Source organism: Cetorhinus maximus, chromosome 3 (genome assembly GCF_964194155.1).
Source record: "Cetorhinus maximus chromosome 3, sCetMax3.hap1.1, whole genome shotgun sequence".
In the NCBI taxonomy this organism is placed as follows: domain Eukaryota; kingdom Metazoa; phylum Chordata; class Chondrichthyes; order Lamniformes; family Cetorhinidae; genus Cetorhinus; species Cetorhinus maximus.
This window is the reverse complement of record NC_135881.1, coordinates 51,820,731-51,847,583: the sequence shown is the minus strand read 5'-3', so window position 1 is coordinate 51,847,583 and position 26,853 is coordinate 51,820,731. Positions and strand designations below refer to the sequence as shown.

General features: G+C 43.9%; 1 protein-coding gene across 2 annotated transcripts in view; it reads left to right on the top strand.

The window, feature by feature from the left end:
* spag6 (sperm associated antigen 6) overlaps window positions 1-21,360 on the top strand; it is a 217,176-nt gene extending 195,816 nt beyond the window's left edge. For both annotated transcript variants that reach the window (XM_078538315.1, XM_078538321.1), the window contains 2 exons: window positions 1,909-2,054; window positions 19,722-21,360. In XM_078538315.1, coding sequence (XP_078394441.1) covers window positions 1,909-2,054; window positions 19,722-19,788 — 213 coding nt within the window. In that variant the 3' untranslated portion in view covers window positions 19,789-21,360. The remainder of the gene's footprint in view (window positions 1-1,908; window positions 2,055-19,721) is intronic.
* Window positions 21,361-26,853: the final 5,493 nt, after the last annotated feature.

Below are 26,853 nucleotides of genomic sequence, written 5' to 3'. Positions count from 1 at the left end.
TTGGCCCCAATGCATAGAAGTAATTTTTCCAATGTAAGGAGTCCAAAGTTACCCTGCCAAGCCTATACAGCCAGGAGAACAAAATATCAGCCAGATATTTGTGACGTCACCTCAGGAGGTTGGAATGAGTCCATGTTTACAAAATGGCTGAGTTGATTAATGCAGAGCCAGATGTGATTGTGCTGTCTCCAATGTGCATTGCAGGAACACATACCTCTTGCATCCTCACTACATAAATACATGTCCCTGTATTATTAATATTCAGTACTCATTAAGTGCATCATATACTCCATTAAGGCAATCAGAAGTGGGATCCAGCACCTTCTTGTTTATGTCTATGCTGACAAATCTAAGAGATTAAAACAAAAAACTGCGGATGCTGGAAATCCAAAACAAAAACAGAAACAGAAATACCTGGAAAAACTCAGCAGGTCTGGCAGCATCGGTAGAGAAGAGTATAGTTGACGTTTCAAGTCCTCATGACCCTTCAACAGAACTAAGTAAAATTAGGAAAGGGGTGAAATATAAGCTTATATTTCACCCCTTTCCTAATTTTACTTGGTTCTGTTGAAGGGTCATGAGGACTCGAAACGTCAACTGTACTCTTCTCCGCCGATGCTGCCAGACCTGCTGACTTTTTCCAGGTATTTCTGTTTCTGTTTTTGTACTGACAAATCTATATTGGATTAATAGTTATACCATTGTATCACAGGATTTTCTGGAATTCCAGGGTGCCATTTTTTTCTCCAGATGCATATGAGATAATACCCCTTCTCGGTGTACTTTGGCAGTTTTCCAAAGAAATATCCAAGGCCTTATCTGTAACCACAAGGACTTCAGGCACTGCTGAATACAAGAATGAAAGTCTACACCTGATAAGAAGATGTGAAGCTGCAATCAGGAGGGCTTCTAATGGAGATCAGAAAGATAGAAAGGAAACAGGATTTAGCAGGCTGTAGTGTAACAAAATCATTTCACCAAATCAAGTCAGAAATCATTTTTTTCTTTAAATAGAAAACACACAAAGTTTGTGTTGTAATTTGAAAAAAAAATGACTATTTTTAATCTTTTATATTTTAAAAATATCACAGGTAGTGTGCACTTTCTAGAAGTGTTACACTTACTTCCTGCAATGCTTTCACATCTTCTTTAATCTTGTCATACTTTGATAACGCACAAAGTCATTATTCGCACTTTAGGAAAAATATATTGGCCTTAGAGGGAGTGCATCATAGATTTATTAAAATGACACCTGGACTCCAAGGATTAAATTACAAAGAGAGTTGACACAAAATATGGTTATATTCCCTGGAATTTAGAAGATTAAGGGGCAATTTGCTTGAAGTTTTCAAACTACTAAGGAGAACAGATAGAGTAGATAGAAACTATTTCCTCTGGTTGGGAAGTTTACAACTAGGGGGCTTGGTCTAAAAATTAGAGCCAGATGTTACAAGAGTGCAATTAGGAATAACTTCTTCACGTAGGATGGTAGACAGTTTAATTCTCTTCCACAAATGACAATTGATGCTAAATCAATTGTTAATTTAAAATCTGAGATTGATAGATATTTTGCTAACTGAAGGTATTGAGGGACGTGGATGCGGGCAAAGGCCATATGGAGTTAGGTCACAGTTTAGCCATGATCTCAATGAATGGTGGAACAGGCTCAAGGGGTTAAATAGCCTGCCCTATGTTTCTATGTTCCTAACACATATTGTTAAACATTTGCTATATGAAAAGCCACAGGAGATTGGCTGGTTTAGAAAAACGTAAGAAAAATATAAATGAGCAGAGCTTTGTCTTGTATACCTATGGAATGCTTACTACCCCTTATGGTACAAGAACAACCTTTTCCCTATTCAAATCATGTGAATACTTGTGGTTTTATAATTGCATTCTCTCTGATAGGTACTACCACATGATACCAAAGCCCGTCGTCTTTTTGTCACAAGTGGTGGACTGAAGAAGATTCAAGAAATTAAAGCGGAACCTGGTTCAGTTATGCAGGAATACATTAATGGCATTAACAGCTGTTACCCTGAAGAAATTGTCAGGTATAATGGATATCATTCTCCTTAAACTTTCTCTTTTCAAATTTGCTTAATTGATGCCAGGATTAGTTTTGTTTTTAAAAAGGTTATTTTGGTCAATTTCAAATCTGATTATTAGAAGCCCTCAACTTCTTTCTATTTTCAGTTTTTGTTTAGCTGATAATTAGCAACATTGGTGGCTCTTTTCTGAATTGAATACACATGCTCAGGAGAAATACACTTTGTGCACGCAATCATAGCAACATCAGCAGCATAAACTGAGGGAGGGCAAATTAAAGATGCTGGAATGGGTATGGACGGGGAATCCAGAGATCGTGAGCACGTATCTCATAATGGCAAATTATGAAATTGAATTCAGTAGATCTCATCACTTGTGACACTATAAAAATTACCATGAAAGCTGCAGGATTGTTGTAAAAATCCAACTGAATTACCATATCCTTCAGGGACGGACCAGCTACCCCTACCAAGCCTGGCTTACTTGTGACTCCCATCTCACATTGCATGGTTGACTCGTAATGCCCTCAAGGCAAAGATTAGGCAATAAATCCTGTTTTGCCAGGGTTTCCCACAAGAGTAAATTTAAAAAACTGAACTGGCATGAACTAAGGGAGGGGAGTGAAACGTTCCACAATGAACTGAAAGGGGGAGGAGAATGGTGTGTGAACTGAAGTAGGAGGAGGTGTATGTCAATATCAGTTGGGGGTTGGGGGGAATGAAGAGGGTGCGCAGGAGCTGGAGGAGATTAAAGGGAGTGAATGCCATTGTTAATTGGTTGAAGATGGTTGGAAGATTGGAGTGCCTCTTTGAATGGAGGAGAGTGACTTTGAGGTAACCTTTGGGAAGTAATAATCCTGTTGGCATTTGCAGGTTTGCTTTGGCCTGTTTGCCTGTCCACATCGTCAGCCAGAAGTAGTGCACAGTTTCAGGGAAAGGAAAGGAATGCCTTATAGGGGAAAATATTTGCAAAAAAAAGACCTATCAATAACTTCTGTGTCAATCAGATAATCATCAGCATATTGAAAGAGTGGGGCCAGCTAAAAGCAAAAAGGTTAAAGTTCTGAAGAAGGGTATGTATCCAATTATGAACCCAAAAGGACACACTCTGTTCCATGTGCAGATACTTTATGGCTAGCTATTTTTCTATTTATGTTTCAGATGCATTTTGTTAGAATTGAATCGCAAGAAGCATACTAATAGGGGCATCTATGGGCCTCCAAATAGTCAGAGAGGAGAGAGGGAGATGAGCAAAACAAAAAGGAAATCACAGATATGTGCACAAACAATAGAGTGCTGATATTGGGGCACTTTAATTATGCAAATATCGATTCGAATAATGTCCCAGTAAGGGTAGAGAGGGAAATAATTTCTGAAATATGTTCAGGACAACGTCCTTGAAAAGTATGTCCTTGGTCCAACTAGGAAAGAGAATCTGGTGTTGGGGAATGAGATGGGCCATGTGGACCAAGTGTTTGTGGGGCAACACTTGGCTAAGAGTGATCATTGTATAAGGTTTAGAATAACAATGGAACAATCTAATGTAGAACTTCTAAATTAGAAGAGGCCTAACCTCAATGAGATGAGAGGGGATCTATGCAGGTAAAATGGAACCAAGGATAGACAGAAAAAACTGTAATGGAACAATGGACGATCTTTAAGGGAAAGATGTTTCAGGTGCAGGATAGATACATTCCACCTGGGGGAAAGCTAAGGGAACACAAGTCAGGGCTCCTTGGATGACAGTGGAGATAGTGAATATGACGAAACAAAAGAAGAGGGTGTATGATGCATTCAGATTAATTCTTCAAGTGAGAACCAGGCCAAATACAATAAGCTGAGAGGGAAAGCGAAGAGGAAAATACAACCGGCAAAGAGAGAATATGAGAATAGAATGGCAGTCAACATAAAAGCGAACCCAAAAATCTTCTATAGGCTTGTTAATATTACACAGGTACTAAGAGGTGGGGTGAGGCCTATTAGTGACGAATGATGAATGCTTAGAGGTTCAGGACAAGGCTAGAATACTTAATGAATACTTTGTATCAGTGTTTACCAAGGAAGAGGATGCTGGAAAAATGAGGATAGAAGCAGAGGTTGAAGAAGTAATGGGTGGGATGAAAATTGATGGGAAGAGTTTACTGAAAGGCTGGTTTAGAATGGATAGGTCACCTGATCCTGATGGTTTGCATCCCAGGTTGCTAAAGACAGGGCCCGCTATAATCTTCCAATCTTCCCTGGATACTAGGGAGGTGCCAGAGGATTGGAGAATTTCAAATGTGGGAATTTCAATAAAGGGTATAAGGACATTCCTAGCAATTACAGGTTAATCAGTTTAACATTGGTGGTGGGTATGGTTTTAGAAAAAAATCATCAGGCATTTGGAGAGGTTTAAGTGATTGAGAACACCACCACCTGCAAGGTCCCTCTAAGTCACACACCATCCTGACTTGGAACTATGTCACCATCTCTTCACTGTTGTTGGGTTAAAATCCTGGAACTCCCTTCCTAACAGCACTGTGGGTGTTCTTACAACACATGGACTGCAGTAGTTCAAGAAGGCAGCACACCACCACCTTCTCAAGGGCAATTAGGGATGGGCAATAAATGCTGGCCTAGCCAGCTATGCCCACATCCCATGAATGAATAAATTCAAAAACGTTAATTAAGGAGAGCCAGCATGGATTTGTAAAAGGCAGATCATGCTTGGCTAATCTAATTGATTTTTTTTTGATGAAGTAACAGACAACGTTGATGAAAGGAAAACAATGGATGTTGTCCGTATGGATTTTAAGAAAGCCTTTGATAAAGTACCACATAAAAGGTTGGTTAGCAAAATTGAGGCTCATGAATAGGAGGGTCAGTGCCAACTTGGTTAAAAATTTGGCATCAGGCCAAAAACAGCAAGTCGTGGTAAGTGGTTGTTTTTCAGACTGGAGGATTGTAGACAGTGGTGTTCCCCAAGGGCCAGTACTAGGACAGCTACTTTTTTTTGTATATATAAATGACTTGGATATTGAAATACAAAGTAAAATTTCAAAATTTGCCAATGGTTCCATACTGACAGTGAGGACAATACCAATTGACTGCAACAGGATATAGGCTAACAGAATGGACAGACAAGTGGCAGATCGAATTTAAAACAGAGAAGTGTTAGGTGATGCAATTTTGGCAGAAGAAATAGGGAGAGGCAATATAGACTAAATGGCACAGTTCTAAAATGTGTACAGGGGCAGAGGAACCTGAAGATGGCAGGATGTACTGAGAGAGAGCAGTTAGCGAAACATGGGATCTTCATAAAGAGAGGCATTGAGTACAAAAGTGAGGAAGTTATGCTGAACCTGCAAAAGACTCTGGATAGGCTACAACTAGTTTTGTGTCCAGTTCTGGTCACCATACTTCAGAAAAGATGGGAGGGCCCTTGAGCAGGTGAAGCGGAGATCTACCACAATGGTTCCAGGAATGAGGGATTTTAGTTACAAGGTTAGGTTGGAGAGGCTGCAATTATTTCCCTTGGAGCAAAGGAGATTGAGGAGAGATTTGGTAGAAGTGTACAAGATTATGACAAGTTTAGATAAAGTAAGCAAAGAAAAGTGGTTTCCATTAGCTGATGGAACACACATTTAAGGTTTTGGGAGTATGTAGAAATAATGTTTTTACATAGCAAGTGGTAATGACCTGAAGCTCACTGTCTACCAGGGTGGTGGAAGAGGAGACGAGGGATTATTTCAAAAGGAAATTGGATGGGCAGCTGAGGGAAATAAACTTACAGAGCTATGGGGATAGAGTTGGGCAATTGGGACTGACTGGACTGCTCTACAGAGAACCAGCATGGACTTAATGGGCCGATGGCCTCTTTCTGTGCCATAATGACTCTATGGGCAAAATTGTCCCAGATTTCTAAGTGTGGTAGCAGGCAGGAAAAACAACGTTTTACCTGCTGGCCACAATGGTGGCTTCTCATGCCGTATCGTCCCAATCCTGCCGCATTAATTATGCATTCCTGGGAAACACGCCATTTCGATGGCAGGCGGGCTCTCATTCACCTGCTACGCCATCACCTCACTGCCTCATCACACCAGGCACCACATTTGAAGTGCAGCCATGCGCAGACCTCTCAGTGCCTCCAACCCATGACTGCTGAAAGAAGACATGGCCCCGAAAGGCAAATAGACTGCAGCCCCCCAGTTTAATGATGCATCCCTCAAACGCCTTTTGGATGCAGTGGAGGCCTGCCATGATGTCCTCCTGCCCCGCTCTGTTCACAGGACGGGCAGCAGCATCACCAATCCAGCATGGGAGGCGGTGGCAGCAGTGGTCAGTGCCAATGTCATGTGAAAGAGGACAGCCACCCAGTGCTGCAACAGGATATGTGGTCTCATCCATTCTGCCAGGGTAAGTCACTCTTCTCATCACTCTCAACTCTCACACTCACAAACTCATCACACATCGACATGGATTTCACACCTCAAAGGACGACACCACTAACTCTCACATACATGTTTACATCTTCCTGAAACTCATATCCTCTGGAGATTGCAGCCTCATCCCATCCATGTCTCTGCTCATCACACAAACATTCCACGCAGTGCCATGTATCCTGCTCACACTCTCTCCATCTGTTTTCATGCAGGAGAAGCCTGCCACAGCAGCAAGGAGAGGTCCTACACTGGAGGTAGTGTGGCCTGCATTAGGCCCCTCACTCATTTTGAGGAGTGTGTCATCGTGCTGACTGGTGAGGATGTGGATCGTGCCTGTAGTGACGGTGAGGTCGGTGGCGAACACCCTCGTGAGGATCCTGCACCACATCATCCCTCTGTCAATGCAACTATGAGTGCTCTCTTTCTCTCCTGCTTTTGACTCTGCTGCCGTGCACTAATTACCTCTACCTTGGTTCACAAGAAGCTCTGCCAAGCGACCGACACCCTCAGCCAGCCAATCTCTCAGCTCCATCCAAGTCCTCATCTCCAGCCAAGAGAACTCCTCCTCCATTGAGAGCTGGAAATTAGTAGCCTGGAAGACCCATCACAGCGCTTACCCACACTGTCCACCAGTGCAGAGACACAGACCTCAGTGGGACCTAGATGTAGAGCAGGCTCGGGTTCACAATCTGGTGGTTACTGCACGGACATGTGTCCGCAGCAGGAGGAGGCAAGTTCAGCTGAGCTCCGCGGCACTTGGACGACTGCTGGGGTAGAGGCATCTGTGAGGTCCGAGTCAGATGATGAACCTCTAGCTTTGGCCTTTCAGCTCATCCTGGAGAGTCAGTAGAAGGCGAGGGGGAACATCACCCAGAGCTGTTGGAAGCCCTCAATAGAGTGGCACGCGAATCAGAGGAGTGCGTCCGCCTGCTCTCTGATGAAGTGGTGTCCACATGTGCGTTTATGGAGATCTCCATGGGGAGGATGGCAGACGCCATGGAGGCCCTGGTCCAGCAGAACACGAAGATGTGTGCAGACCTGCACTCCATCATGGTAGATGTAGGTGAGTTCCTGCAGTGGCGATGTGAGAGGGAAACAGGGCACCTCGATGACCCCCAGGTGCTCCTTCCCCTCAAGGAATCAGACTGGGGCCCCCAGGCACACAAAGGGAGGAGGAGTGGCAGCTGGACACCCCTGGGTCATCCACTCGGGAATGTCCTCTCCCTCCACATCCCCTCTGCCTGTGACCTACTCAACCTCATTCTCTGTCACCACAGAGGGTGCAGCTGGCCCACAGGAGGACAGCCAAAGCAAGCCAGGGCCCCCAAGGCCTCGGTTCTCCAGAGGACCCACGCCGACGGCATCAGAGGCAACAGGGCCAACCATGCACAGGCTGTCTCTACCCTGCTGTGATGTCAGTGCACCAACTAGAAGTCTAAGGCATTCAAAAGTTAAGAAATTCTGATCACAGTTGGTTGCATGGGGAACACATTTTGTCACTTTACAATCTGGAAATATATTCTCTTTCACTGAATAATGTGTAATGATGTCTTTCAGCTTCGTTGACAGGCTTCGCGAGTCCTCCCACTGCATTCCCCCTGACTAGCAGTTCAGCTGCACACAGCCGGCCCACGAGTGATTACTGAGGGAGAAGTGTGTGTGTGTGGCAGGGCCTTTCGGAGCCTTGTGCAAGCACTCTCCCACGCACACGGATTCTTCCCATATCACACTCAGCTCAATGTCCTGAGCATTTTCAGTGCTGCCTGCTGGGGTTCACTTTCAGTTGACCATCTGAGCTGACCTGCATCTCCACCCACCCACCAATCACACTCCCATGAAGCACCTGATCTCGCCCACCACAACTCTCATTTCACTTTCGATTTAGCCACCACGGTAGCGCTACAATTTTTCTTTCACTCCTCCGTCTTATCCCCTCCTCCAATCACCCATTTTCTTTCCCGAATCATTGTCGACTTCCCAGCATCACCTTCCACCTCGCCTACATGACCTAACAGCTACAACCCTTTTCTTTCAGGGATGCTCAAATGAACATGCACGTTCCCTTCCCTCCCGGAAATCCCGCTCCCATCCACATTAACCTCCCCGGCCTCCTCCTTCCCACCCCCAGGACCTGTGTCTGCCTCCAAGTCGCCACCAACCACTCTCACCGTTCCTTCTACCAAAACCATCGAACCCACACCCTCCCACCCTCCCACCTCACTCTGCCCTCAGTCATTCTCACCATTCCCTTATACCATGCCCACCCTCAGTTCGCTCCCCAGGAGGCAGTCATGGACTCATCAGAGGCCTCCCTTACACTTCCATCTGGACATCCACCCCCTCTGGAGTCCTTCCCACCCTCCGGACTCCTTCCCACCTTGGAACTCCTTCACCACCCCTCGAGGACTCCCTCCTCCCCCGCAACTCCTTCCTCCCCGGAACGCCTTCCTCCCTTGGAACCCCTCTCCTCCTTGAAACTCCTCTCCCCCCTTGGAACTCCTTCCCCCCTTGGAACTCCCCCCTGGGACTCCTTCCTTCCTCCCCTGGAACCCCTTCCTCCTTTGGAACTCTTCCCCCCGCACTGCCCACCCTTACAGGACTCACCCCCTGAGTCCTTCTCACTTCCTGATTCCTTCAGGCACCATAGTACTCCCCCCAGCCTTACTCCTTCCCCCTCCCTGACACCCTTACTTCTTCCTCCAGCCTTAGTTCTTGCTCCAGCCTTACTTCTTCCTCCGCCCTTATTCCCTCCCTTCTCCACACTCCCATCTCCCACTGCACTCCTGCCTCCCCCAGACTCCTTCCGCTCTCCGCAGACCTTCCCTGCTCCAAACTCCTTCTCTTACACCTTCAACCCCTTTTGCACCTACCTCCCCAGTTACCGTCTTCCCTGCCGTTGCCCCCTCCTCCACCAGTAGTCCCTCCCCCCAAGCTCTCCCCTACAGCTTTGTTCCCCCCCAACATCTCCCCTGACACTTTAATTCCCCCCTCCCAACCTCACCCCCCCTGACACCAGCCTCACCTTCCCCCCCTCCCCAGACACTTCGTCCTTTCCAAGTTGGCCCTAGACTTTCCTCTCCCACGCACCCCTGCCCCCCACTCCCCCCCAGCCATCCCCCACCCACCCCCACTCCGGTACATCTTCCTCTCCCAAACACAGCTGGAGCTTCCCCTCCACCCCCTTGACCTTCATCCATTGTGAGCAGACCCTCAACGGTGATTTTCCACCTTCCGTGAACTGCTTCGTGGTGGAGCCATGTCCATGAGGATCCACCCAGCATGCCATGGACATTCCTCCAGGGTCCCGTTGCTGTTGCGCTCCAGTATCTTCTGCTTCTTGGAGTCCGCGATGTAAGCAAGGCCCTGGAGGTAAGTTCCGATTTCTGCACATCACTCTTGTCAAGACGTGTTCTGCACCAGCGTGTTTTCACACGTACGTGGGTGGACGATCCAGTGTGGGGGGATAATTCTGGAGGGCGGGCCTTATAATGATATGCAGATGTATTACAATGGGGTCCCTGATGTCTAATGGCAGGAAAATGAGGCCTGCATTGACGGGCTGAGCAGACGATCGCAACCTGGTTTCACGATTGGCCTTCTCGCCATATTGTCCGCTCACGCTGAATGCGCCCGACGCTAGCAGGCACGGAACATTCCACCCTCTGACTCTGAGATTTCCAATGTCTGCAATATTTTGAGTTTTGCTTGGAAACTGCGTAATTGGTGACACTGGGTGGGATTTTCCGCACCCGCTTGCCGCTGCAATCTTCCGGTCCCGCCGCAAGTCAGCGGACTTCTGGCTGGGGCGCCACCTCACCTGCGGCGGGTCCTGCCCACAATGGGGCCGTAAAATCCCGGCCACTGTGTTTGTGTTCCTGGCCCTGACTGGGTATTGTTTTCAAATGACATTCATCAGATTAGACACATTTGCCTTTTAGCTGGGAAAGAAAAACGAGCTGAATTTTTGTTCCAGTGTCCCAATTATGACACTAGGCTGACTTCTGGGTCGAGAACCTAGACCTGCCAGTGACAAGACCCTGGAAGCAACTTTCAAGGAGGCAGCCAATTAAGTGGCTGCTTCCAGGAGCCCCACCTAATTAGTAAGGTGGCAGGCTCCTGAGGCTAGAGGGCCAATAGGAGACCCTTTAGGGTGCATAATTTGCTACCTGCTGCTTGTAGGCTGGTAGCTGTCATTCCCTCCAACCAGACTCTGAAAATAGTTCCAAGGCAGGAATATGCTGGCAAACCAACACTCCAGCCTGCAGCAGGAAATTGCATGCCTGCACGCCTCCTTTCCCATCTTTATAGACCTTCCAAAACCCAGCCCAGGGATGGGCAATGAATGCTGGCCTAGCCAGCGACGCCTACATCCCATAAATGAATTTTAAAATAGTCAGAGCGAGAAAACAGCAGTACACGATGGGTAGAATTAATAAACAGCAAATGATGCAAGACTCTGGTGGGAATTAACTACAGATCTCCTGACAGCAGTGATATAGCACCACAAAGTATGAGTACAGAGATCAGAAAAACATATCACAAAGGTAGAATAGTTATAATGAGAGTTTTTAATTTTCAGAGATTGTAAGATGCAGAACAGCTCAAATTGTGAAGGCAATTTATTTATTGAGAGGAAGACACTTTTCTGATACAGCATTGTGAACCAACAAGAGAACAGGCTATACTAGATTTAGGAATGAATAATGAGCCTGAATCTTTTTGTTTATTCATTTTGGGGATATGGGTGTCATTAGGACGGTCAACACTGATTGCACACACCTCATTGTCCTTGAGGACATGGTGAGAAGGCCGCCTGTTTAGAAACATAGAAAATAAGAGCAGGAATAGGTCATTCGGCCCTTCAAGCCTGCTCCGCCATTTAATATGATCATGGCTGGGCGTCTATCTCAACGCTGTACTCCTGCACTCTCCCCATAATCCTTGATGCCTTTAGAGTCCAGAAATCTATCTGTTTGCTTCTTAAATATATTCAGTGACTTGAACTCCAAAGCCTTCTGTGGTTGAGAATTCCATAGGTTCACCACCCTCTGAGTGAAGACGTTTCTCCTGATCTCAGTCCTAAATGGTCTACCCTTTATCCTGAGACTGTGACCCCTTGTTCTAGACCCCCAGCCAGAGGAAATATCATCCCTGCATCCAGTCTGTCCATCCCTGTCAGAATTTTATATGTTTCAATGAGATCTCCTCTCATTCTTCTAAACTCAATCTCTCTTCATACAACAGTCCTGCCATACCAGGAATCAGTCTTGTGAACCTTCGCTGTACCCCCTCTATGGCAGGTATATCCTTTCTTAGGTAAGGAGATCAAAACTGCACACAGTACTCCAGACATGATCTCACCAATTACTTGTACAGCTGCAATAAGACATCCTTGCTCCTGTACTCGAGTCCTCTCGCAATGAAGGCCAACATACTACTTGCCTTCTTAACTGCTTGCTGCACCTGCATACTTGCTTTCAGTGATTGGTGTACAAGGATACCCAGGTCCCTTTGTACATCAACATTTCCCAATCTATCACTATTTAAATAATACTGTCATTCTGTTTTTTCTACCAAAGTGGATAACTTCACACTTATCCACATTGTACTGCATCTGCCATGTATTTGCCCACTCACTCAACCTGTCTAAGTCACCTTGAAGCCTCTTAACACCATCCTCATTGCTCACATTCCCACCAATTTTCGTGTTGTCAGCAAACTTGGAAATATTACATTTGGTTCCCTCATCCAAATCATTGGTATATATTGTGAAAAGCTGGGGCCAAGCACTGATCCCTGCGATACTCCACTAGTGACCACCTGCCACTCCGAAAAAGACCCATTTACTCCTACACTCTGTTTCCTGTCTGCTAACCAATTCTCAATCCATGCCAATATTGTTACCCCCAGTCCCATGTGCTTTAATTTTACACATTAACCTCCTTTGTGGGACTTTATCAAAAGCTTTCTGAAAATCCAAATACACCACATCCACTGCTTCTCCCTTATCTATTCTCCTAGCTATGTCCTCAAAGAACTCAGTAGGTTTGTCAAACATGATTTCCCTTTCATAAATCGATGTTGACTTTGTCTAGTCCCATTGATATTTTCTAAGTGTCCTGTTATCACAGCCTTTATAATAGACTCCAGCATTTTCCCTACTACTTAAGTTAGGCTAACCAGTCTATAATTTGCTGTTTTCTCCTTTCCTCCTTTTTTAAATAGTGGGGTTATATTTGGCACCCTCCAATCTGCCGGGACTGTTCCAGAATCTACAGAATTTTAGAAGATGACAACCAATGCATCCACTATTTCCTTGGCCACCTCCTTTAGTACCCTGGGATGTAGATTGTTAGGCCCCTGGGGATATATCAGCTTTCAATTAATTTCTCCAGCACTACTTTTTAGTAATACTAATTTCTTTCAATTCCCCCTTCTCACTAGACCCTTTGTTTCCTCGTATTTCTGGGCAATTATTTGTGTCTTCCTCTGTGAAGACAGAACTAAAGCAGTTGTTTAATTGCTCTTCCATTCCTTTGTTTTCTATTATAAATTCTCCCATTTCAGACTGTAAGGGACCTACATTTGTCTCCACTAATCTTTTTCTTTTTATATACTTACAGAAGCTTTTATAGTCTGCTTTTATGTTCCTTGCAAGTTTACTCTCATACTCTATTTTTCCCCTCTTAATTAATTTCTTGGTCCTCCTTTGCTGAATTCTAAACTGCTCCCAATCCTCAGGCTTGCTACTTTTTCCACCAACTTTATATGACCCCTCTTTGGATCTAATACTATCCTTAATTTCTTTTGTTAGCTATGGTTGGGTCGCTTTTCCCTGTTGTGTTTTTATGCCAGAAAGGAATGAATAACTGTTGCAATGCATATATTCATTCCTTAAATATTAGCCATTATCTATCCACCTTTTAATGAAGTTCCCCAAGCTATCTTCGCCAACTCATGCATCATACCTTTGTAGTTTCCTTTGTTAAGATTTAGGACCCTAGTTTCAGATCAGAGTACTTCACTTTCCACCCTAATGAAGAATTCTATCATGTTATGGTCATTGTTCCTTAAAGGACCCTGCACAACAAGATTATTAATTAAACCCTTCTCATTGCACAAAACCAAATCTAGGATAACCCGTTCCCTATTCGGTTTCTCGACATACTGATCTAAAAAAACCATCTCGTACACACTCCAGGAATTCATTTGCCACAGTATTATTGCTAATTTGATTTGCCCAGTCTATATGTAGATTAAAGTCACCCATGATTACTGTAGCACCCTTGTTACGTGCATCTCTAATTTCCTGTTTAATGCCATCCCCTACCTTATCACTACTGCTTGGAGGCCTATAGACAACTCCCACTAATGTTTTACGCCCTTTGTTGCTTCTTAACTCCACCCAGGCTGATTCTGCATCTAGATTTTCTGAGCCAATATCCTCTCTCACTATCACATTGATTTTCTTAGCTATCACCGCCACCTCCTTTTCCTTTTTGCCTGTCTGTCCTAAATATCGAGTACCCTTGGATATTCAGTTCCCAGCCTTGGTCACCCTGCAGCCATGTCTCTGTAATTGCAATCATTTCGTACCCATTTACATCTATTTCTGCTATTAATTGGTCTACCTTATTGCTTAGATTTGTCTTTTTAACATTTTTACACATTTTTTTTGTACTGTGGCCCTATTTGCTGCTAGCCCTTATTTCCTCTGCCTTCCACTTTTGCTTTCTACGTTTCTGCCTTTCATTCCTATCTTTGTTCCCCTCTCTTTTGCCTACCCGCTCAGGTTCCCATCCCCGTGCCATCTAGTTTAAACCCTCCCCCACAGTGCTAGCGAATACCCTGCAAGAATATTGGCCCCAGTCCTGCTGGGGTGCAACCCATCCAGCTTGTACAGGTCCCATCTTCCCCAGAATCAGCCCCAATGCCTCAGGAATCTAAATCCCTCCCTCCAACACCATTTCTCCAGCCACGCATTCATCTGGTCTATTCTCCTATTCCTGATCTCACTAGCACTGGGAGAAACCCTGAGATTACCTCCTTTGAGGTCCGGCTTTTTGTTTCCTAGCTCCCTATATTCTGCCTTCAAGACCTCGTCCCTCTTTTTACCTATGTCGTTGGTACCGATATGGACCACAACCTCTGGCTGTTCACACTCCCCCTTCAGAATGTCCTGCAGCCGTTCAGTGACATCCTTGACCCTGGCACCAGGGAGGCAACATACCATCCCGGTGTCACGTCTGCAGCCGCAGAAACGTCTATCTGTTCCCCTTACAATAGAATCCCCTATCACTATTGCTCCCCCACTATTTTCCCCCCCACTCTGTGCAGCTGAGCCACTCGTGGTGCCGCAGACTTGACTTTTGCTACATTTCCCTGAGAAACTATCTCCCCTAACAGTATCCAAAACGGAAAATCTGTTGGAGATGGAAATGGACCCAGGAGACTCCTGCACTACCTGCCGAGTGCTTTTACTCTGATGGCGGTCACCCATTCCCTTTCTGCCTCTTTACCCCTGGCCTGACCACTTCACTGTACATGCTATCCACGAAGGTCTCATCCTTGTGGATGCTCCACAGTGACTCCAGGCACAGCTCCAGCTCTGAAACACTGATTTCGAGTAGCTGCAACTGGAGACACTTCCTGTATATATGGTCTCCCTGGACACTGGAAGTGCCCCTGACTTCCTACATTGCACAGGAGGAGCATTCCACTTGGTCGAGCTGCCCTGCCATGACTTACCCTTCTTGAACTGCTGAACTGCTTCTGATGAAGGTACCTTCATGGTCCTTTTTTCAATTTGTTTATGGGATGTGGGCATCACTGGTTAGGCCAGTATTTATTGTCTATCCCCTAATTGCCCTTGAGAAGATGGTGAGCTCCTTTCTTGCACCAGTACAATCCACTATTGCACTGATTTCATCCTTAACTAACAACATGCACAGTGCTGTTAGGGAGTTCCAGGATTTTGACCCAGCGACATTGGAGGAAGGGTGATATATTTCCAAGTCAGGATGGTGAGTGGTTTGCAGGGGTTGGGGAGTGACTTCCAGACGGTGGTGTTCCCATGTGTCTCCTGCCCTTGTCCTTCTAGATGGTAGTGGTCATGGATTTGGAAGGTGCTGTCTAAGGAGGCTGGATGAGTTCCTGCAGTGCATCTTGTAGATGGTTCACACTGCTGCCACTGTGCATCGGGGGTGGAGGGAGTGAATGTTTGTGAATGTGGTGGCAATCAAGCTGACTGCCTTGTCCTGGATGGTGTCAAGCTTCTTGGCTGTTGTTGGAGCTGCACTCATCTAGGCAAGTGGAGAGTATTCCATCACATTCCTGACTTGTGCCTTGTAGATGGTGGACAGGATTTGGGGAGCCAGGAGGTGAGTTACACACCACAGGATTTCTAGCCTCTAACCTGCTCATGTAGCCACAGTATTTATATGGCTGGTCCAGTTCAGTTTCTAGTCAATGGTAACCCCCAGGCTGTTGATAGTGAGGAATTCAGCTATGGTAATGTCATTGAATGTCAAGGGGCGAGGGTTAGATTCTCTCTTGTTGGAGATGATCATTGCTTGACACTTGTGTGGTGCAAATGTTACTTGCCACTTGTCAGCCCAAGCCTGGATATTGTCCAAGACTTGCTGCATTTGGACATGGACTGCTTCAGTATCTGAAGAGTCATGAATGGTGCTGAACAACCCCACTTCCGACCTTATGATGGAAGGAAGGTCATTGATAAAGATGGTTGGGTCTCGGACACTACCCTGATGAACTCCTGCAGTGATGTCCTGGAACTCAGATGATAGACCTCCAACAGCCACAACCATCTTCCTTTGTGCTAGGCGTGACTCCAACCAGCAGAGAGTTTTCTCCCTGATTCCCATTGACTCCAGTTTTGCTAGGGCTCCTTGATGCCACACTCAGTCAAATGCTGTCTTGACGTCAAGGGCAGTCACTCTCACCTCACCTCAGGAGTTCAACTCTTTTGTCCATGTTTGAACCAAGGCTGTAATGAGGTCAGGAGCTGAATGGCCCTAGCAGAAGCCAAACTGAGCGTCAGTGAGCAGGTTATTGCCAAGCAAATGCCACTTGATAGCACTGTTGATGACCTCATCCATTACTTTACTGATGATCGAGAGTAGACTGAAAGAGCAGTAATTGGCCAGGTTGGATTTGTCTTGCTTTCTGTGTACAGGGCATACCTGGGCAATTTTCCATATTGCTATGTAGATGCCAGTGTTGTAGCTGTACTGGAACAACTTGGCTAGGGGCGCAGCAAGTTCTGGAGCACAAGTCTTCAGTACTATTGCCAGAATATTGTCAGGGCCCATAGCCTTTGCAGGATCCAGTGCCTTCAGCCGTTTCTTGATATCACATGGATTGAATTGAATTGGCTGAAGACTGGCATATGTGATGCTCTGGACCTCCGGAGGATGCTGAGATGAATCATCCACTTGGCACTTCTGACTGAAGATCGTTGCGAATGCTTCAGTCTTATCTTTGCACTGATGTGCAGGGCTCCCCCATCATTAAGGATGGGCATATTTGTGGAGCCTCCTTCTCCAGTGAGTTGTTTAATCGTTTACCACCATTCGCGGCTGGATGTGGCAGAACTACAGAGCTTAGATCTGATCCATTGGTTATGGAATCATTTAGCTCTGTCTATCACTTGCTGCTTATGCTGTTTGGCATTCAAGCAGTCCTGTGCTGTAGTTTCTCTGGGTTGACACCTCATTTTTAGGTTTGCCTGATGCTGCTCCTGGCATGCCCTCCTGCACTTTTCATTGCACCAGGGTTGATCCCCTGGCTTGGCGGTAATGGTAGAGCGGGTGATATGCCAGGCCATGGGGTTACAGATTGTGGTGGAATAAAATTCTGCTGCTGTTGATGGCCCACAGTGCCTCATGGATGCCCACTTTTGAGTTGCTAGGTCTGTTTGAAATCTATCCCATTTAGCACGGTGGTAGTACCACACAGTACGATGGAGGGTATCCTTAATGTAGAGATGGGACTTCGTCTCCACAACGACTGTGCGGTGGTCATTCCTACCGATACTGTCATGGACAGATGCATCTGAGGCAGGCAGGTTGGTGAAGAGCAACCGAGCTACTCTTGGTGATAGACATTAAAGTCCCCCACCCAGAGTACATTCTGCGCCCTTGCCACCCTCAGTGCTTCTTCTAACTGGTGTTCAACATGGAGGAGCACTGATTCATCAGCTGAAGGAGGGCGGTACATGGTAATCAGCAGGAGGTTTCCTTGTCCATGTTTGACTTGATGCCATGAGACTTAATGGGGCCCGGAGTCGATATTGAGGACTCCCAGCGCAACTCCCTCCCGACTGTACACCATTGAGCCGCCATCTCTACTGGTCTGTCCTGCTGTTGGGACAGGACATACCCAGGGATGGTGATGGTGGTGTCTGGGACATTGTCTGTAAGGTATGATTCCGTAAGTATGAATATGTCAGGCTGTTGCTTGACTAGTCTGTGGGACAGCTCTCCCAATTTTCGCACTAGCCCCCAGATGTTAGTAAGGAGGGCTTTGCAGGGTTGACAGGGCTGAGTTTGCTGTTGTCGTTTCCAGTGCCTAGGTTGATGCCGGGCGATCTGTTCCATTCCATTCCTTTTAGACTTTGTAATGGTTTGATACAACTGAGTGGCTTGCTGGGCCATTTCCAAGGGCAGTTAAGAGTCAACCACATTGCTGTGGGTCTGGAGTCTTCTTAGGCAGGGAGTTCTACAATTTTGATGCAGTGAAATGAAGGAGTGACAATATATGTCCAATATATGCTCTGACAGTAAAGAAACGTTTTGCAAACAGTGATCTTAACGTGATTGAATTATATCTCAAGTTCAAGGAAGAGAAAGATCACACACAAACAAAGGTTTTAACCTCAAGCAAGGCTGAATTGAAAGGAATGAGATATACGCCAGACATGTCAAGATGGGTTGAGCTGTTAGTAGGTTAACACGTAGAAAAACAATGGGAGATATCCAAAGGAGCACTTCGTACAATACAAGACCAATAGATACCCCTCAAGAGCAAAACTTCCATTTAGGAGGGTAAGAATATTAGGAACAGGACTTGGCCATTCAGCTCCATGGGCCTATTCCGACATTTAATTTTTTCATAGCTGATCTGCACTTGGTGAATTTTTTCCCTTGCTCTCTCACTTTTCCTACCCAGCACATAGAGATTTAAGATTGGGAGCTCACCGTGAAGAGAACGAATAACAGGAAGCTGTGTCCTATGGCTCTGCAGCACATTATTTTAATGTGCTATGTCACCAATCTGCTTCCAGCTGTGCTTAATTAACCTGCTCTGTGCATTTAGTTATATGATCAATTACCCAATTGTTCCATCTTCTTATTTTTGTAGTTGAAATTCACATACTGCCCTGGCTTAGTAAATTTGTTTTCACATCTCCTCTCTAGTCCACTAAACCTCTTACCATTTCAGTGTCAGCTGAAAGTCTGGTAGTAAAGGTATCCCGCAAATTATGTATTTGCGCTGGACTACATTGTGTTTTAATGACAGATAATATCCTGAGCATCAACAGTGGCATTGTGCGGATGGAACTAGAAATTTTCTTAGCACAGTGATCCAAACAGTCTATGGTGGTAATATTGTTGCCATCAATAGGCTTTACCCCAACTTTTTCTAACTGAATTGTTATGAACAGGTGTCAATTGCTGGACTTTAGTGAGTGAATTGTTAGAAGTGTTAGAAATATTGTCAGGACAAGTAATTAAGTAATATTTTGAGCCACATTTTCCTCTGTGCCACAATTTTATTGTGTGAAATGTTTTTGAAATAGCAACAACTTAAATTTATAGCATCTTTAATGCAATGAAATATGCCATGGTGCATCACAGAACTGTTATCAGATGCTTGATGCCGAGCCATATAACGAGACATTGGAACAGGTAAGCAAAAGCTTAGTCAAAGAGATAGATTTTAAGGAGTGCCTTAAAGGAGGAAAACAGAATGGCTTAAAGAAGGAAATCCAGAGCTTCTGGCCCAGAGAGCTGAAGGCATGGCCTCTGAAGGAGGAAGTGAAGGAAATCGGGGAGGGGTGGGAAGTGCACAAGAGGCCAGAATTGAAGGAACATTAAATTTTTGGAGGTTTGTAGGTCTGAATGATGTTACAGAGATAGAGAAACAATTCTTCATTGTATAACAATGATATTTCAATAGGTTAATCTTGAATCATATCTAACCAAAAATATTTCATTATTAATTTTTGCAGATATTACTCTCCTGGATACTCGGATGCATTGCTGGAAAGAGTAGAAAACTACCAACCAGCTCTTTGAGAAGCATTATGGATATTATTTCAACCTAATCATAGCCTTGAGTCGTCCCACTACTGAAACCTTGAAGTATCTATTAATTTTGCTAAGATTTTCTAAGATAGTTTACAGCAAATAGTAAATTATGCCCTAAGGCCCTATATAACTCTTCTCGTCTTTAAAACAAATTAATCTGAAATCGAGTAATCATTTGAATAAATACAAGGAGTATCCCTTACGAACATATTTTGAAATGTACAATTTGTATTTCAGTCCATCCGGTTTTTATGGCGGTTGGTGCTGCAATATTTCACGCGTCTGAAAAAAAGGTATATTTGCAGAAAGGAATTCTAAATAATGGGAATGGTTGGCGGGGCTGTGGATTTTCATCCACGCTTTGTGAAGCCGGATTTCACTGGCCACAGAAGGACTCTTATATTCTGTGATTTGCAAAATTAAACCCCTGTTTTCGACGTTCTGAAATTCATTGTGGCAGCAATAAACGTTGTGACTTGGATCTGAAATGAAAGGTGTGTCAGGAATCATTATAAATGGGGACATGACTAATATCCAACTCTGTATTTTTATATTTAATTATTCACTGATTGCTCGTCAGGTCGAGTACAATGAACACTCTCAGCATTAATGTTATTTCTCCAATAACATTAATAACTTCGAAAAATGATATAGTTCAGGCTAGTACAGATGTATCGCCCACTGTTGAAACCTGTTGCAGATATGTTGCAGATATGTATTATTAATGTTAATGTGAAACTGGGGCTTCATATACTTCTGACATCCTGTTGAAAGTCCGCTTATAATTTGCACAGTGATGAAGAGTGACATTGACTGATGTGCTAGATGTAACTGACTTCGATTCTTCCTTTTAACACCTGGACACCAAGCTGTTGCCAAATGAGGCATTTTGACTGTGGGATGGCATGCAGCAACATTTCTATTTCCCAGTATTTACTACGAATTCGGAAGAATCACCTTCCACATATTCTAATCCACGTCATTGAGCAATTTCGTGAACTGTTAGGCGTTATTTCAGTTTCGCTTTGATGTGTTCCTTGTACTATTACACATTGAGTGTAAAAGAGGGAATGTGCAACCCTTTGATCATGGTAGTTATTTGAACGTTTTATGACAATTTGGACTCGGGAGAGAAAAATCTGCAACCGACTTCAGGACAAAAATATTGGGGTTTTGCAGCAAATTGGAGAGCAGTGCTATGTTTTGCATAATACGTGATTCCAGTTTAGTACTGTGTATAAAATTTCAAGCAGAATTACCTTACATGGGCTAAAAATCGAGTTATTATTTTGGGGGCCGCATATAAGTTGAAACCAGACCTTTGCACTCGTGCAATTGGCTTTAGCTCATTGATATAAAAAGCTGACGATGGGATTTAAGTACATGCGTGCAGAAGCGGTGCGCGCCATAGGGAATTTTATGCAGATATCGGCTTGAGTACTTTGGTGTGTTGTTCCATATGAAGCCTTTATAGGCCGACAAAGCCAATGCCTCCCTTTCTCAGCCCCCGTTTACTTCATGTTTAAAGTTTTAAATAAAACGACCAGGCATGAGATTAAACCCTTTGTGTCTTCATGGACAAGCCGTTCAGCAGTTCTTATTTTCTCAGGTCAGGATGATCAAACATTCGTGAACATCGCACCGACAGTCTTGTGATTCTGGTTAATTGCTGTAACCTCGGGCGTAACCAGTCTATCAAATGTAGTTCCCGCGCTTGATCAGATTTTTAAAAAAAATAATCGAGGGAAAAACCGAGCTTCTTTCGCGGAAAATGTGCAGGTTGGAAGGAGTGTTTGTGTGTGTGTGTGTGTGTCAGGTGCTCTGAAGTCGAACCGTTTCGTTCCCAGTGCAGGTTACTGTATGTCTGCAGCCTGCCACGCTGTTAAATTGGACCTGGAGACTCGCTCGGTTCCTCTTTCGAACAAAGCCATCCTTGTGTGGAATAAACTGTGTGAGCTTTCTCCCCCCCTCTCCCCTCAGTGCTGATCGCTGTAACACGAATCTACCCAATCAATCATCTATCTCAAATAAAATGTCTCCTCTCTCCCCCTCCACGACTCCCTTCTGAGGTCACTGAATGAGGTGTTGGTATTTGAGAGGGTAGACGAGGCCAGCAGCGATGCGTTTTCGTTTTCATGATCTCCGTTCTTAATGTTGCTGTTATTGGCGGCTGACTGGAACTGACAGGCTCCTCGCACTAGAGCTAGCGCGGAAAAGCCCAGAAGAATGTGAACCCTGACTAAAGGTGGTTTCCTGTAAGCAGGTTCCCGGATTGCCTGACACTTGAAATCTGACTGCTGTATTTATGTTTCGTCTGGAAGCAATCGCCGTTAAATAAAGAGGGCGAAAGAAGGAACCGCTCGTTTACGTTTCAAGTGGTGAAATCTAAATGCAAATCAGACATTTTCTGAACAGCATCAAATCTATCGGGGCACCTAGATTCTCATCAACTGTAGCCTGAAGTTGTCTACAAACCCTCTGTGATACGTCGCTATATTTTCGACATGAAAAATATGCTCCTTGTTTAGCTGGCTACCTCGTCCAAAATCGTCAAAACATCTACCTACCCCCGTTGTCCCAATAACGTCTTTGTAAAGCATTCTAAAGAGAACACGGGTCACAGAATACAACACAACAGTGCAATCTGTTTTAACTCATCAGCGGGGTAGATTAGAGGTGAATATTAAACACAACCCCATCAACGCATCATTTTGTGGGATTTCCTTTGTGCTAATTTCTCATTATTTCTTCGGCAAGGTTTCACTTACTGAAAGTCTCCCTCTCACCTACACCCACCCTCCGATCTCACGTTTTCCCAATATAGTCACTGCAGCCCAAGGCCACTGCACAGAAATATTAAAAATATTATCAAATCTTATTTAAATAAAACTCAGACTGTTGCCATGCACACAGAATATCGCGATTGAACATGCAATGGGTTAAAAGGGGTGGGGGGGGGTGGGGGGTGGTGGGTTATGATGAATACAGGATAATTCCACTCTTCCTCATATCAAACGAAGGGGAATGTAAACTGAGCAGCGCCAGTAATAACTGGGTTATCAATAAAAAAGGATATGGAAAGGGAAATTTAGCCTTTGATATTTTACAAGCTCAATGTGTAACATAACATTTCACACCAACACAAGATTCCCCCCCACTCCCACCACGCTCCCCGTTTAATATTTCCGCTTTTCCCCAGAGGCCTACCAGAGTTTCTCACTGACATTTTACTGATTGTTCTTTTACAGTTTCCCAGCGGGTCCTCTTCTCTTGATAATCCCAGTGCCACATTGGTACTGCAACTGCAATTTAAGGTCCATACCACGATGCCAAACGTTTCAGGCTCGAGTCCTCAAATAACTACTTAATAACAATACAGAGAAGAGGATTTTCTGCATCACCAGAGTTCTTTAGTGAATTCAGCAACAATGTTCATGTTAGTTCCTGATCAGAACATTTAAAACCGAATAACCACAATGTAAATTACATTAAAGTGATACCAGGAAGGACTGGGGTCCAACAGGCTGGTACATCGCCTTCTAAAAGATAAGAACATCACTTGCTTTTACCAATTCATTCATAAACTCTGCAATAACTATTTGCCCCTTCGAATCCAAGTTATTAAAAAGAGATGTTACATCGCTGATTTTAATACACGATTGTTTTACTAGGCGATTCTCATCCTTAAAAACAAAAAGCTAAAAGCTACTGCGGATGCTGGAAATCCAAAACAAAAACAGAATTACCTGGAAAAACTCAGCAGGTCTGGCAGCATCGGCGGAGAAGAAATCAGTTAACGTTTCGAGCCTTCATGGTCATCCTTGTTTGCTCCCGTTGGATTGAGAACTCCACGTAGGAAGTTTGAGTTGTTGAGCAAACTGTTTCCAAGCATCTTTAACCGTATATAACACAAGGCTAAGTTAGCGGAAAGAGTCCATTTCACAAAACTTTGCTTGATGAGAAATATCATAAAAGGGGATAAGATATTCACAACCCTGTTTGTGTCGCCCTTACTTAGAGGGAAGTTAAAAGTAACCATTCTAAAGTGACCCAAAGTATGGTATTTTCGGTCAGCACACAAGTGCGTGAGCAACACTGACTGGGGTCGATAAAGAAATGTCTTCGGCGTTTATAAAAATATATACTTTTTTTGCTTGAGGTAAATTATTTCTAAGTTGTGATGGTTACCAACTCCGTAGGGAAGGCGGAAGTTTTAAAAGAGCAGCAAATATACTGTACCTAAAAGCAACCAGTTTGGTAGTTATTAGGTTATTCATTAATTTTGCTTCCTAGCTTCAACTAGATAACCATCGTGGTGGTTAGCTTTTCGGCCAAGTTTTAATAATTTTGAAATCTCGTGTCAGTTCCAGGTTCGTCCGTTCAGCTTTTTAAAAAACAGAAATTTTGACGAGCTCCAGCTCCATCATTAACAGTCCACAAAATACAGTCGGCGAAATTTACTCATACTCTAATTTCATTCCTCCATAAAGTGAAACTGCCACTAAAAGGCGATGAATCTAGTTATTTCAGTCGTTTATGTTAACACGTTTATCGCTGTAAAGCTTCTTCCTTACAATTATTTACCGAAATAAACGCAAACTTCAGAAGCAAAATTATTGAATCATGGAGTCACAGAATGAGTTCTGACCCAAGACCTGTAGCGTTAACTCTCTTTCTTTCTTCACGGTTGGTGCTGAGTGTTCCCACCATTTTCTGTCTCTGATTTAAGATCAGCAACTACTTAATTTGCTTTTTTGTTTTGACAAAATTATTGACTTGTTTGCTAATCAAAGTATAGCTCCTATATCTGGGATTACAGAACGTATCTTTTCATGATTCCCTAAAAAAAAAGGAGCTTAAAAGCCAACAGGTCGACATAATTATGAGCTGGTAAATAGCTGACCGAACCCTGTTACTGTTGATAACTTAATGAACTATTTTGAACTTTTTTTCATAATGAAAGGCTATACAAAAGCGTGCAAAGACAAGTCTTGGTCGCCCTCTGCTGGCCTCTTTACACACCACTCTGGTAGAGATGAGAGATGGAAAATGGTTCCTTACTAACAGCGATAGAAACCACATAACATCAAAAAATAAGCAAGTGTCTGTACAAAGATGAGGCGAAAATGTGGGAAATCTAGGGCTTTTTGTATGGGGGGGAAAGTACACAATGTATACGAACAGCTTTGAATGTTGCCGTTTGCCACTGAACGAAATCATTCATTCTCGTGAAGACATGCTCTAAGTTTTCAAACTTTCAGCCACAGTCTGGAGTTAGGCTTAATGTCGAGGAGGTGGTGAAAGGGGTTGTAATGCTTTAGTGTGAACGAACTCTTTCCGGGTAATGAGGATGACAACACAGGAAGAATAAACTATCAGTCCCGTTCAGTGCTGTTTACATCATGGAAAGTCTGAAATAAATATCACCGAGAGCGACTGCACAAAGTACCCAAAACAGACGGTCACATGTAATTCATTTTCACAACAAGCACTGGGAAATATAATCACAATGCCGGCTACTTAGTGCAGCTCAATTTGTCAATGAACAAAGTGGCTGTCAAAGAAAAGCAGATACTTGCGGAAGTTATTACTCTGAAGGTTTATGAATATAAAACATATAAAACATTCTTCCTAATTAATCTATTTTGGATATTTAAGTACATTAGGTTACATTATCCGTCACGTGCAATTTTTTTCTACATGTGAAAGGTGCAGCAAACAAATGAATCCTTTAACGTGTTAACTTTTTTATGCATAAATAGTAAGGTTGAAGAGTCACTGACAAATGTAGTGTGAAACCAGCTACCACAAGTCATTAAAGGAAATATCACACAAGCGGCGGTGTTGGTGACTTGGTATCTGAGATTGTTATATTTAAGGAATATTTTGTCAACTCAGATTGAAACCATCCTTCGTAAAATTGACCATTTATTTTTCCTTGGTATGAGCGTTACCCTTGGATAGAGCTGCTTTCGTAATCAACTGCTAAAAGATCCCTATGCAACAAGGACAGAGTAGCATCAATAGGAGGCATTGTTACTACTGCTGTCTGGAATTAACACCTTGCTTCTATTTGCAGAAACAGTTATTTTTAAATGGCAAAATGTTAGCCAATCTTTAACCATACACCGCGGATGTATAGGAAATATCTGATTTATTATTGTAAATACCATCTCTTTCAAATTTATCAACTACCAAGTGTACAAACCAGTCAAGAAAGACTACGTGGGCTGGATTTCTGTAGGGTGTAGATGTGTATCGTATATGTGCTGAATATGCTACGTTAACGTGAATATAATAGGTGCAACTTAATCCCCATTTACATCCTTATCGCGGTTATTTTGTATGTTGATTTGGGTGGGGGTGTGGCTGGCGGTTCCTGGCCTCACATTTCAGGACAGGTGGCAGACATGCTACATACCCAGTGGTCTTGAAATTACGCCTGTGGTTCGAAATTCCTCTTTCGACTTTTTTTCAGCAGAGGTGTTAACCTTTTGGAAAACGGGTTAGCACCTCAGCTAAAATAGCAGAAGAAGGAATTTCAGACATTTCCCTAGCATTCCATGGGGTAATTTCAGAACCAATGCCTAGGGAACAGACGCATTGGCCCACCTGTTTAGCAAAAAAAATCAGATCGCCGTCTTAAAATGTGTAGACAGATAGATGTTGCATTTTTTGCATAAAAGATTACGCGATAATGACCATCTATCAGTATTCGCAGCACTAATTGAATGCTTCGTGCTTGGTGTGATCTGCCCAGTAAGGCTTTAAAGCCCATAAGGCTTTGTAGGTACGGCTCACTGTACGGCGCCCAAACTGAATATTCATTGTAATGTATTCATACTTTCATGACGTAATCAATGTAATTAATTTGTGCAATGTGTTTCTCCGGTGGTTTTGCATGTGATTTTTTGCACTGTGCGCACCGTAATCAAAAATTTCTATAATCTAATCAGATTTGCTCTGAGTTCTATATGCCATGGATAGGTTTTGCAATCTCTCTATTGGGCAGCTTATTTTAGAGGCTTAATTGGATCTTCTTATGGTCGGTAT